Raw genomic sequence first — 14,367 nt, 5'->3', positions numbered from 1 at the left:
CTTCACTTCTTGGATTTGGGCCTTGGGCCGAGAATTTGGATGGAAAAGGAAAGATTTGGGCTTTAAAGCCCTCAAGCCCATATAGAAGTTAAGTTGGATGAGTTTTGATCAAAAAGAAATATAATATGATCTTCACACTTGGTTGGGCTAGTTTAAGTTAATCATGGTTCAAAACTTTTAATTTATTTCATTCTAGGCCCAATATGGCCCAAAATGTTGAAATAAATTAATGTGGGTCCAATTAGAGCCCATGATAGTCAAATTGGAAGGTTATTGGTCCATTTGGGTCAAATAAGGAAGTCCTAGTCCAAAATGGACTTAAACGAGGACTTCTAGGGTTTCCAATTGGTTGTTGACTATTTGTAGCACTTGCATGATGTATTTGATTGAAGTTTTTGATGTCATTAAATAAGTATCACACATGCTTTTAAGCTTTTGATTCAACCTTTACTTGAATGTAGCGATTACAAGACACAAAATTTCTAGTTGTGACACTAAGTGTCACCGCTTACCCTATCAATGTTTAACAATTGCAGGAGATAAGTAACCAGTATGATCGTATACTGTTGAAAGATTTAGAATAGTTTGTAATAGTACTTTTGTACTTTAGTTTATGTTTGTATAAATTACAATATCCTAGGTAGTTATGTAATATATAATACTTTGTAATAGTCATTTGTATCTAGTAGTTTGTAACCTCTTTATCAATATAAAATATTGTTTTTATGAATATGCAAGTAGTATGTTTTGGAGTAACTATATTGTCAAGTACGAAAGTTTGGGTCATTCTGAAATACGAAAGTACGGGTCTCTCATTAGTGTAGGTGTATGTTTATATGTTTCTATATAAAGATTTAGATTAGTAGACAATGTTGGTCGCTCCCGCATAAAGCATATTCCAACAACAGTTTCAGGTGTGTGTGTATGTGTTTATGTATGGCATCCCAAGCTTTCTTCCCCATGAGATCACGACGTGTGCGTGTTTGTGTGTTTATATATATATATATATATATATATATATATATATATATATATATATATATATATATATATAGAGAGAGAGAGAGAGAGAGAACGAGATATAGGTGGAGGTGGGGTGGGTATGTGGGCCCTATCTTTATAATCTATTAATTTTGTCTCTTAATCTTCACCCAGTTTTAAAACTCACAGAGTCGAGTGGAATAAGCATTTCGTATCCGATAATAAACCTAATAGAGTGGAATAAGAATTTACTATCCAACAAAACTAAGTGTCTTGTTGGCAACAGAAGGAGGTTTGGTACCCAAAACAAGTCTACGCTTAAGAACAATGACGTATGGATGTATCCTGACGTATGGATGTATCCTGGTCTAGAACCGGATTGGAATTGAAATAACCGAAAACCAATTAAAGTTTGAACGGGTAACTGTTAATCGGACCGAATACCACTAATTGGTTCTAACCAATTTCGGTTCTAGTTCAATTTTTCGATTAGAAGACTCATCCTATAGTGACGCAAGATTTGTTGAAATAAATGCCTTGGTGACAATACCAAGTTCCATAAGAAAAGTAGCATTTAATTCAATTAATTTTACAGCGTCTTGCACAAGTTTAAGAGGCACCTAAATTGGATTTTGCAGGGATTGAACTCCCGACCTTTGATAAGTCGATATTAAACCCGGTACCTCTTCCCAGCTAGGTTGGAAGTCATTGGTTTATATCGTCTTGGTAACACACTACAACAAACGGCACATGCAGGGACGACAATGTCGTCTCTATAGGTTCCAAAAGTCATTCCTATAGGTGTCCGGGTGATATGTCGTCCCTATAGCTCTCGTCTCCTATAGTTACCCCAAAACATTTTTTTCTTGTTAAACAATTAAAAAAATATGTTATATTCAATTTTTATTATTTATTAGAGCGATATGTCGTCTCTATAGATGTCTAAAGAACGCACCAACCCTTCATTTTTACCGTTTAACATGTTAAGACAACAAGTCGTCCCTTTATCTTAAAAAGTCAAAAAAAAATGGTCAACTCTAAAGTGACGATATGTCGTCCCTATAAGAAGCCTATAGCGATCACAAATGTCGTCCCTATAGGTACTTATTCTTGTAGTACCAAGAGCCAATGATATTTACAAAACCAGGAGTTAAGTCGCTTAGGAAATGATCCATTTTACGACTCAATCCAAATCCAGAAAGCAAGAGTAAACTCGCATCATCGATTGCTCATCCGTCGAGAAAGCCTCCCAATCACAGTACACAAACCAATCCTCAGCTTTGGCCCCAGCAATTGAAGTACATGACTTGCCGGAGAGACTCATCGGACTGTGTTGTCTTCTTGTCTCCGACACTGATGACGTCTGATCGTAGAAGGCAGGAAAATGGACGTAAATCGAAGGTGAAGACCTTCTTGCCATGTTGGAAGGAGTTGAGGAGGAGGGACTTAAGTTTGTAGCCTTGATCTGTATGTCCATTTGCAACAGCTACGCCGGTGGCCATCCATACACGGTTTAGAGAAGTCATTTTGTGAGCGAGAAACTATGGATTCTGGTTATGAGTAGTAGACTCGTAGTGTTGCGATTTTCTGATGAAATGAGGAGATGAGGGAAGACTTGTTTATTTATAGAGTTGGGGTGTGGTTTGGGGGTTGAAATATGGTGGTTTTGAGGGAGCAGCACATGACCATAGCTAGATGCATTCATGTGGCCTTCTTGGAGTGATGAATCTGGGGATGAGTCATGATCGATGCCGACCAATAAGCTGCCAACAGGCTTCTTGAATTTCATGTATTGGGGCCACGTAGAATACCTAGTAATTTTTTTATAGGGTATAGAATCACTGCAATCTACATCTGTCCCTTTAAAGACAAGTGGGTTGATATCGATGTAGCTGATAATGCGGTTTTAACCTTTTTCTTCAATGTTTATGAGTAACCTTTTTACTAAAATAGAGGGTAAGTGTTTACATCAAAAGCATATCTCAACAATATATTTCTATCCACCTTTCTATCAGAGTTTTGATGTTAACTAATACAAACTCGAACTCATCAAACAAATGGCGATGTGGACCGGAATTTAGCCCAAGTTTGGGCGTCGATCTCAGGGTGGTGGGTGCTCTTTATTGTGCAATTCCACCGACTAACCCATTCACCGATTTGAATTGGTTTAGAATTTTTCCTGTAAACACTTTGAATCTATATCCTGAATCTTGGCCGATAACCTTTCTCCCATCACGGACCAAATGAATGATTAATTTGGACCCCAACAGCTCAAGTACATTACTTTTCTCAATGATTCTTCTGATTGCTTCGCCTTCTCTTCCATGTCTTTGCTAGAAGCCATGGCCGCCGGCGAAGTCAAGATTTTGGCCTGGGCGATTGATCGGAGATTGGACTTAGCGTGGTGGTGGATGGTCCTGATGGTGGTGTTCCATCGTGCAACGCCTTGATCTTTGAGGGCTTCCACCACTCCGACAGTTCCGGCCACCATCCATGCTCTGCTTCTGAAACTCATGGTTAAATGTTGAAGATGGTTTAATTAGAGGAAATTGGTTTCGTTTGAATGGGAAGTATGTTTGTTGCACAAGTGATTGATGAAAAATGGAAAAACTAGAAGTAAAATATAAATAGAGTTAGACAAGCACACAGACAAGAGAGTGAAACAGCTTCTCACCCTCCCAGGTTTCATGGGGTCATTAAAAACAGGAGGCAAAAGCCAATGGTTTCAAAGCAATTCACTTCCATATCTTTATCTTTATTACTTTATAATATAATTTTTATATATCGATATATTATTATTTTCGTTGCTTTTAAAATAAACAAACTTGCGGCAAGTTGTGGATATTTAAGTAGACTAGTATTCAGAAATACACATAATTAGCTTTTTAACTATTTTATATGTAAAATGTTTGAGGGAGATTAGGGTGATTGTGATTGTTTATTTGAATGGATTATTGGGTTATTTAGCTTTAGCAAAACTGTAATAATGAGTATTAATTGTTTGAATGGAAATATTTTATAAATAATCATTGATTTTATAAATGATTTTGAGACGTTAATTTTTTTATATAGTGACATATATAATAGTTTTTTTTTTTAAGTTATTTTATCATTATACCAAACATTACAAAAATAAATTATCTACTTTGATATCGATTAACTTAAAGCAAATATTTGTTTTTTTAACTTGGTTTTTACATCATACAAACTAAAAAGCTATTTTGCTAATAAATATCAATCCCAAACTTAAACATTCCCTTCATCCTATCATGTAAAGATTTTGATCCCCTATTTAATGAGTGGTAAAAACACCTACCTTATGTTTAGACGTATTGGTTTTATTGAAAAGTCAAATAAAAAGTTGTTCATGTGTCTCCTTTAGTAAGAGTATGGAATAAGTTTTAAATGCATACTCGCTTTATCAATGGAAAGAGGTTCGTTCAGCGGTTCAGCTTTAGGTCTCGGTTCAGGTGTTTTTCATGATTGTGGTGTTTGATTGGGCATGGTCGTTTCTTTCCTTACTTAGAGGTTAAGTTGCCACATGTTTATCAAAGGGGGATTTCCCAGCCTATCTAGGTATATGTTACCAAAAGAAGGAAGAAGAATCTAATGATTTTCCTAATTTTATGAGAAAGAAAACCCAGTTTGTTAGAGTTGGGGCAAAGAAGCAATCAACAGAATGGGTCCCTGTTGTTCACATGTTTACATTAAGGGGCTGTTTGTTTTTTTTTCTTTTTGTGAAGAGCTGCTCAATCACTTTTGTCTGCGCCGCGCAGACAACGCGCATACATATGCCCTCGCATAGTGTTTGTTTTTTGGAAGTGCGCAGATCAAAAAACGTCTGCGCGAGGTCTTCCTGGCGCAGACATGGGTTGCTAACTTCAAAGATCTTCAGATCTCATTTTAACCAAAAAAAAAAAAAAAAAAAAAAAAAAACACCCGTTTTTTTTTCTCTCTCTTTTTACTGAAAATGCATTTTTTAATCTTTATGACATGAAATTAAGTTTGAAAATTTAATTTATTTCAACAGCTGCAGACGTTAAAAACAAACAGTCTTCTTATTGCAGACTGCAGACATTTGGTCCACCACTTCTGCTGCAGAGGCTTGCAGATGTGGTCCGCAGACTGCAGACATTTTGGCTTCAAAAAAACAAACACCACCTAATAGTCCTTATTGTTTTAGGTAATATGCGTGTTGGTTCCTAATTTTATTTTTTAACATGGACTATCCATATAATTTGCTTTTGTTTTGTACTTAGTCCCTAACAATAATAGACCTAAAATGACATTTATATCCCTTTAATATTATTTTTATTATGATTATCTTATTAAAATAAAAAGTTTAAATAAAAAATACATATGGGTCCCCATCTATACCTCTACCTTTTACCAGCTACATCTTCCCTCTTCTTTAAACTCAAAAACCCTAATGGACCAGCAAACCCACCGCTGCCGGAAACCACTTCCAAGCCGTCACCACCAGTCGGAAACCTCTCCAAAGCCTGGCCTCGCATATGCGAAGGTTCTCGGTTTTTGTGCCCCAAACTTCAAAAATTCATAACTTTCGCATACGAGCTCCATTTTTAACGTTCTTTATATCCACGCGTAGGTGAGGTTATACTCTAAAACTTTCGTTTAGACTTTGTCGGCTAAAAAATCATAACTTCTTCATCCGATGTCCGTTTTTGTCTGTCTTTTTACCGTTGTACTACTATTGACGAAATGTTCGATTCTCGTTTAGGTTGTGTCAGTTAAATATCGCTCGATCTTTATTTCAAATTTATGGTTGTGTACTACTATGTCGAATCTAAGAGAAATCATAAATTCTTCATACGAAATCAGATTTGGACGTTCTTTTTATGAACATTCACGGTTTAACGTATATTACATCTTTTTTTTAGATAGTTAATGCTAAAAAAATATTTTATTGAAAACTCACTTTTTACGTTAAACAATGTTTTGTCGATTTTGTCGCGGATCTTCGATAGGTCATAACTTCTTCGTTATAACTCGGATTTGGGCGTTCTTTATATTTTTGGAATCCTTGATACGATCTTTACCACTTTATTCATCCCAATCAAGTTTATTTAACATTTTTATTTTGACGATAATTTTTATTATATCTTTTATAAATAATTTAATACGTAAAATTTAAAAATAATTTTTCTTTATTACATTAAAAATGAATTACAAGTTGATCTGTACTATTACATTGATTTGAAAATAACGGGTCCTTACAGAATGAAATTTTAGTGTGGCCTTGGGTGCTTTTGGTCGATCTTAAGAAGAGAGAGGGAAAAATGTAGGCTTGGTTGCATGGTAAGCAATGTGATGTATGGTGTGGATGTACGGAAGGTATAAGCCTTCCGGCATACTAGCCACCTTAGGCTACAAGACCTTTCGGTCACTGTGTCTCAATGGGACCTTCCGGTTCCACAACTTGGATAAACCTTCCGGCATTAGCTCTATTTACCTTCCGGTCTGAACCATACAAACATATACATATCACATAGAAATATATCACATAACACTTATAAGCACATAAGACCTTTCGTTCACACATAATCACCACTCTAGGTAAGATATAGTGAGAAGACTCACCTCAAACGATGAACAACCCCTATAAATGTTGCTGCTACGTACCAGCCTCTAACTCTGTGTCAAACCCACAATTATCCCAATTAGGAACTAATTCCTAACTCACGCTCATTAGGTTTAAAGGTAGTCCACTAACCAGCCCATCAATGACCTAAAACCCATTGGCCCACTAAGGCCCAATAATAAATGGGCTCTTCCGAGGCCCAACTCTCTCACATCTAATGGTAAGCCCAACTCAAGGGCCCAGAGCACATATCTATAATCCTCTGGTCCAAGACTCTATTGCAATAAGTCCAAACTCCAAGCCCAACACTCAAGGCCCAAAATAAGACTAAGCCCAAAAGTCCACGGTGAGGTTACGCGGGGCGTACCTCTCTTGGTACGCTCAGCATGCTCACGAATCCATATTGGCCATCGCGACACTGGGGCAATACGTGGGGGGTACAAGAATTACGCTCAGCGTACTCCCCAGATTCACGCTTTCTACTCATTTGGTCTTAAACAGTTAAGACATTACCTCAATCCCTAGATCTGGACTCCCTAATGGCACTTACTCCATAAAGTCAGTAACTTTAAGCCTTTGATTGGCTGGAAAGGTCACAAACACCCAAAACACTCACTTCCTTATTTCAAAAACCTCCTATCCCATGCATGGCTTGATTCCAACATCCAAGATTGGATTTTTATAACATAACACCACTAAATATACTCAAAGGGACATATATTATGCTCTGGAGTTCAACAACTCATAAAGCTTCAAGCTTTGGGACCAAAAACCCTAAAATGGACACAATAAAAACTAGCACAACAATAAGCAAGTTCAAAACTTGATACCTCTGGAAGATACACCAACAAGAGTAGAACATAGATCCAAAAGCTAGGTGCTCAAGCTATCCTCTTTCAAAGCTCCTTCTTCTTCAAAATACAAACATAACAAGTGATCACCCCACTAGATCCACATGAGAAAGCCACCAAGATTCAAACTTTATGCTTTCTGGAGCTAGATCAACATGATTAGGGCTTGGATCCGCGACTCAAATCGCCGAGTCTCAAGAACAACTCGGCAAGTCCCATCTTGACTCAGTCCACCTGTCAACCACTCTGACTCTCCCTGACTCACTGAGTCAATCCCTCAACTCGGCAAGACCACTCGCTGAGTGGTGCTGGGCAATCTTCATGCTACTCGCTGAGTCTGTTCTTCGGACTCGGCGAGTCCATGCCATGCAACTGTTGGATTAGTGTCTAAGTTCATAACTATTTTGGTATGTACTTGACCCGATGGTGCATGGTCCTTTTGGGTTGCCTTCACCAAAGCAACTTGATTGGAGAAATAAATAAAGAGAGAGGGGTTATTATGATTTATTAATATGTTATAAGAATAATATATTAAAGGAGAAATCATATTTGTTTAATTAATATTGGTCAATAATTAATTAGGAATTAATTTTGTGATCAAGTGTAATTAATTAAACTAGAGGGACTGATTTGTAATTATGTGATAGTTACAAAATAAGGTAAGGATTATCTTAAATATAGGGTGAACGAATTTAAGGAGATAATGCCTTAGAATTCGACTAGGATAAGGGTTTCTAAGACTTATCTTATGGTTACTTGGTGGGCAAGCAACTAGATAAGGATAAGGACTAAAACCCTAATCTTTACACCTATATAAACCCCTAAGGCTCATGAATTCGTCTAAGCCTTCCTAAGAAGTCCTAAGGATGAATTCCTACCTCTCTCCTCTCTCTTTATACCTTCTCCATTTGCTCTTGGTGTTTGTAAGCCATTAGAGGAGTGACACTTGTAACTCTAAGCATTCCAAAGTCAATTTAAGAAGGAATTGGGATTGTTATTGCTACATAACAATCAAGGTAACATCTTAAACCTAATTATATGTTAATATTGATTTCCATATGCTAGAATTAGGAAGCCAAGATATACCTCCAAGATGATGCTCTGAGCTCCAAAATCGCAAAATGCCCACTTCCCTTGCCTTCTCTTAGCTAGAATCTCCTTTGTCTTGCCAAACCAAGCTCCAAAGGTCAATAATGGCCTCTTTTCCATCCCAAAATGCTCAAATCTCTTTAGGGTTTCTCTCTAGGGGTTGGTGGCCGAAAATGATCGCCATAAGCCCCTTTAAATAGGTCTCAAACCCTGGGAATTAGGGTTTCATTACACAGCGTGGACTCACCGAGTCCACTCTTGGACTCGCCGAGTCCAGACGCGAACCCGCGTCCAAAATCGCAATCCAACTCGGCGAGTTTGAGCTCCAACTCGCCGAGTCCACTCACAATTCTCCAAAAATACACCAATAATAAATACCTAGAAATTCCGGGCTGTTACACAGATGGAGGCTTAGGGTCGATTTCTAGGGTTTAGAGGGACGGAGGTTGAAGATATTAGGGTTAGGTTATAAGATAAGGAGCTTAAATAGGGTCCAAGACCCTAAAATAGTGTTCAGGTGTGTTTGGCGTATGCCCAATGTTCATATGGTACGCCTAGCGAACTTTGAAGAACATTCGTGACCACCCCTGGTCAGTACGCCCAGCATACTCCAAAATTACGCCCAACGTACGCTTTGTGTACGCCCAACGTACTCGGCTAAGCCTGCAAACCTCAAAATTTCTAAAGGCCATAACTTCTTCGTTATAAATCCGTTGCTTCCCATTACCTTTTTGTGGATATAAGGAACGTCGGAAACGGATTTATAACAGGTAATTATGATATAAAATATTAAAAGATAAAAGACTAGAGTTAATGCATCGGTGAGTTGGTTATTCATCTAAAAGCTTTGACTAAATTTGGCATATCCCTAATACCTATAATCGTTAATTTTGAGAGAGCTAGGACGTTATGTATAGATCTATCTGGGGTCATGACAACGCCACCTGCGATTGCAAGCTACAATCCCAGCAGGCTTGTGATTGGGGGTATATTTACGATCGTAGCATCGATTATAAGGGCTCACATTGATACATCAAAAATTGTCTTAGAGTTTAGATTACCATTAGGGACGCTTGGTATGGTAACTAAAATAAGTTATGATCGTTAGCTATCCTGAAAAGATAGTAATTTATGGTTTATAAAAGAGATCCTAAAAAGGTAGAATGTCAGGTAAATAAATAAGAGAGGTTTTCACAAGAGAAAAGTATTCTTAAAAGAAATTAAAAATAAAAACTCATACACTCAACAACATTATGTTGGCTTTCAAAATGCACGTATCACACTGCTCAGTATCTCATTAGGGAGTTTGTTGAATATGTTCCACGCCCTTTATTAAGTGTCTTATATTGTATATAGGAGTTATCTTTAGATTATAACACCTCATATTTATTCAAGAATGTTTCCTATTTATTAGGGTTTAAGAGTTTGTTTATGATTCTTTATAAGATTATTATATAAAGTCTTCTAGATGTCTTATTTATTTATTCCAACATCTTTTTTCTCTCATTTATTCCTTGGAGATTTATCAGCAATGTGATCTCTTAATAAGAGTGTCGTTTTCATAGTGATTTTCCCTGATTCGGGTTTTCCACTTTATATTGTGGTTTTCGCATGGTTGTTCGATTATGTTTTTCCGCATTAATAGCTTGTTTATTTTTTAACAGAACATTTTTACTTTGATATTTGTTGGTTTTAACGTATATGGATTTCATGAATTTATATAAATTGTTTTTATAATGCCAAAATTTGTGGGTAATCTATCACATGAAATTTGTCAGTAATCCGTTAGTGAGTATTTTGATATTCCACCGATAATCCGTTAATGAGTTATTTCGTCGGTAATCTGTTGCAAACACATTATTTCGATAATCCGTTACAAAAATATTTTCGTAAATGGCTGGTTACTTTTTATTGACGGAAAATTTTCTTGCTAAAATTGTCGTAGTTGCCAGAAATCCATCACAAACAATTACTAAGAAGAATATATCGACACGTTTGGGTCTGTTGCAATTCCGTCAGTAAAACCTATTAGCGACGATTTACTTAGCCGTCGATAATGCCCTTTTTGTAGTAGTGAGTTCTTTTTTGAGAATTAACTATTTATCTATTTTTTGCTTTTATATGTCTGCGTATTTATATAAAATAATAAGATATATAATCTATTAATTTTGTCTCTTAATCTTCAACCATTTTTCGAAGTCGCACAGCAGAGGTGAATAAGCATTCCCTATCCAACAAAACTAAACGTCTTCTTCTAAGGTTGGATACCCCAAAACAAGTCTAGGCTTAAGAACAATGGTGTATTGATGTAAAATGGTCCGAACCTAATTAGAACCGAAATAAACGAAAACCAATTAAGGATTGAACGGGGAACTGATAATAGGACCGAATACTACTAATTAGTTCTAAGGTCGTCTCCAATGATTAAACCCATTAAGAGTCGAATGAAATTTAAGTAGAAAAGAGAATGTATACATTTAAAAAAAAATCATAAATTTTCATTACTATTTTATTAGACCGTTGCATAGCCATTCAACTTTATATTCTCTTTCCTGCATATATATTTATATTTATTTTATTAAACTCTTAAAACTCCCATTCATTCAACTTTATATTCTCTTTCCTGCATATATATTTATATTTATTTTATTAAACTCTTAAAACTCCCATTGTGAATGGTTTAACCGTCCAATTCCAGTTCGTTTTTTCGATTAGAAAATTGATCCTATAATGACGATAGATCAATTGAAACATGTCTCGGTGAAATTTTCGGTATATTTTGATATTTATCTTGATGTATAATGATTAGTAGGTAGATGAATAAAATAAAATGTAAGAGAAAATGATAGGTTGAAACTTGAAAATTGAAATATACAAAAACATTTGACTTTTTTTAATAGCTTTTTATGTAGTTATAATACTAAAAATTGTAACAATCAAAGGGCAACAATGTCAAGTTCCATATTTCACTTCAATTTTTTTTGCATTGTCTTGGTTACAAGAGCCAATGATATTTACAAAACCATGACTTAACTCGCTTAGGAAATGATCCATTTTACGACTCAATCCAAATCCAAAAACCAAGAGTTAACTCGCATCATCGAAGGCTCATCCGTCGAGAAAGCCTCCCAATCACAGTACACAAACCAATCCTCAGCTTTGGCCCCAGCAGTTGAAGTACATGACTTGCCGGAGAGACTCATCGGACTGTGTTGTCTTCCTTTCTCCGACACTGACGACGTCTGATATTAGAAGGCCGGAAAGTGGGCGGAGATCGGAGGTGAAGGCCTTCTTGCCGTGTGGGAAGGAGTTGAGGAGGAGGGATTTAAGTTTGTAGCCTTGATCTGTATGTCCATTTGCAACAGCTACGCCGGTGGCCATCCATACACGGTTTAGAGAAGTCATTTTGTGAGCGAGAAACTATGGATTCTGGTTGAGTTGTAGACTCGTAGTGTTGCGATTTTGTGATGAAATGAAGAGATGAGGGAAGAGTTATTAATTTATAGAGTTGGGGTGTGGTTTGGGGGTTAAAATATGGTGGTTTTGAGGGAGCAGTACATGACCATAGCTAGATGCATTCACGTGGCCTTCTTCGAGTGATGAATCTGGGGTGAGTCATGATCGATCGCAACCAATAAGCTTCCAACAGGTTTCTTGAATTTTATGTATTGGTGCCACGTTGAATACCTAGTAATTTTTATATAGGGCACACCAATCTACATTTGTCTCTTTCAAGAGTCGTGGGTTGATATCGACGTAGATGATAATGTGGTTTTAGCCTTTTCTTCGATGTTTATGAGTAACCTTTTTACTAAAATTTTACTAAAATATATATAGTCCAAGTCTTCAAATCTGTTTTGAATATTTCTGATTTCGCAATTTATTCATGGATTATTTTTCGTGTTGGGTTCTGTCATCACTTAAATACATTATGGATAATGGATCGACTATTGAGTATGTACCCATTTCATAAATATTATAAATATGAAACAATTTATAGGGTATAGCCAGTGTATTTGTACTTGTGGAAAAAAGGGTAAGTGTTTACATAAAAGCATCTCTCAACAATATATTTCTATCCGCCTTTCTATCAGAGTTTTGATGTTAACTAATACAAACTCGAACTCATCAAACAAATGGGGATGTCGACTCGAATTTAGCCCAAGTTTGGACGTCGATCTCATGGTGGTGGGTGCTCTTTATTGTGCAATTCCACCGACTAAACCCTTCATCGACTGGTTTGCTTGAAAAATCTCCAGACACTTTGAATCTAGATCCAGAATCTCGATGTATAACCTTTCTCGCATCATGTACCAAATGAATGATTAATTAGGACCCCAACAGCTCAAGTACATTACTTTTCTCAATGATTCTTCTGATTGTTTTGCCTTCTCTTCCATGTCTTTGCTAGAAGCCATGGCCGCCGGCGAAGTCAAGATTTTGGCCTGGGCGATTGATCGGAGATTGGACTTAGCGTGGTGCTGGATGGTCCTGATGGTGGTGTTCCATCGTGCAAAGCCTTGATCTTTGAGGGCTTCCACCACTCCGACAGCTCCGGCCACCATCCATGCTCTGCTTCTGAAACTCATGGTTAAATGTTGAAGATGGTTTAATTAGAGGAAATTGGTTTCGTTTGAATCGGAAGTATGTTTGTTGCACAAGTGATTGATGAAAGATGGAAAAACTAGAAGCAGGATATAAATAGAGATAGACAAGCACACAGACAAGAGAGTCAAACAGCTTCGGTTTCATGGGGTCATTAAAACCAGGAGGCAAAAGCCAATGGTTTCAAAGCTTTCACTTCCATATCTTTATCTTTATTACTTTATATATTTATATATTCATATATTATTACTTTCGTTGCTTTTAAAATAAAAAAACATGCGGCAAGTTGTGGATATTTAAGTAGACTAGTATTGAGAAATACACATAATTAGCTTTTTAACTATTTTACATGTAACTAGTTTATAACCCGTGAGAATAGTTATAAAATTAATTAAATTTTTATAATAAAAATTTAAAATTATTAATCAGTTATTTTAAATAACTTATTAATTAGGAAATTTTTTAGTTATATAAAATTATAATCATTGATTTAAATAAATATGTGAAATTATATCATTTTATAATTTGTATTAATTTTATTTTAATGTTATTAATTTAATTTACTTATAGAGAGAAATTTGGAATTTAAAATGAAAAATCCATAGATTGACAAGTGGTATGTATTAATTAGGAGACATAATAGGGTGTTACATAGCAAAAGAAGAATAAAATATATATTAATTAAGATGTCTAATAGGGTGACACATGTCACAAGGAGAATAAAACTATTCTTTTATTAGAATAGGAACAAGTGTTTGAGGGAGATTAGGGTGATTGTGATTGTTTATTTGAATGGATTATTGAGTTATTTAGCTTTAGCAAAACGGTAATAATGAGTATTAATTGTTTGAATGGAAACATTTTATAAATAATCATTGATTTTATAAAAGATTTTGAGACATTAATTTTTTTATATAGTGACATATATAATAGTTTTCTTTTAAGTTATTTTATCATTATACCAAACATTAAAAAAATAAATTATCTACTTTGATATCGATTAACTTAAAGCAAATATTTGTTTTTTTAACTTGGTTTTTACATCATACAAACTAAAAAGCCATTTTGCTAATAAATATCAATCCCAAACTTAAACATTCGCTTCATCCTCCGCCTCTATCGTATAAAGATTTTGATCCCCTGTTTAATGAGTCGTAAAAACACCTACCTTATGTTTAGACGTATTGGTTTTATTGAAAAGTCAAATAAAAAGTTATTCATGTGTCTCCTTTAGTAAGA

The 14,367-nt window shown here is 35.7% G+C and overlaps 2 protein-coding genes across 2 annotated transcripts; both read right to left on the bottom strand.

Moving 5' to 3' along the window:
- Window positions 1–2,893: 2,893 nt before the first annotated feature.
- LOC145035417 (uncharacterized) lies at window positions 2,894–3,666 on the bottom strand. The gene has a single exon (XM_078983962.1). The coding sequence runs from the start codon at window positions 3,494–3,496 to the stop codon at window positions 3,233–3,235; it is 264 nt and encodes an 87-aa protein (XP_078840088.1). The 5' UTR covers window positions 3,497–3,666; the 3' UTR covers window positions 2,894–3,232.
- Window positions 3,667–12,508: 8,842 nt separating this feature from the next.
- Window positions 12,509–13,274, bottom strand: LOC145035416 (uncharacterized). Its single transcript, XM_078983961.1, has one exon. It carries the CDS (start codon window positions 13,110–13,112, stop codon window positions 12,849–12,851), a length of 264 nt encoding a protein of 87 aa, XP_078840087.1. The 5' UTR covers window positions 13,113–13,274; the 3' UTR covers window positions 12,509–12,848.
- Between the last annotated feature and the right edge of the window lie 1,093 nt (window positions 13,275–14,367).

Source organism: Lactuca saligna, chromosome 3, assembly GCF_052625555.1.
Source record: "Lactuca saligna cultivar CGN05327 chromosome 3, ASM5262555v1, whole genome shotgun sequence".
Lineage (NCBI taxonomy): Eukaryota > Viridiplantae > Streptophyta > Magnoliopsida > Asterales > Asteraceae > Lactuca > Lactuca saligna.
The sequence above is the reverse complement of the archived record's forward strand: the minus strand, read 5'-3'. Positions and strand labels throughout refer to the sequence as shown.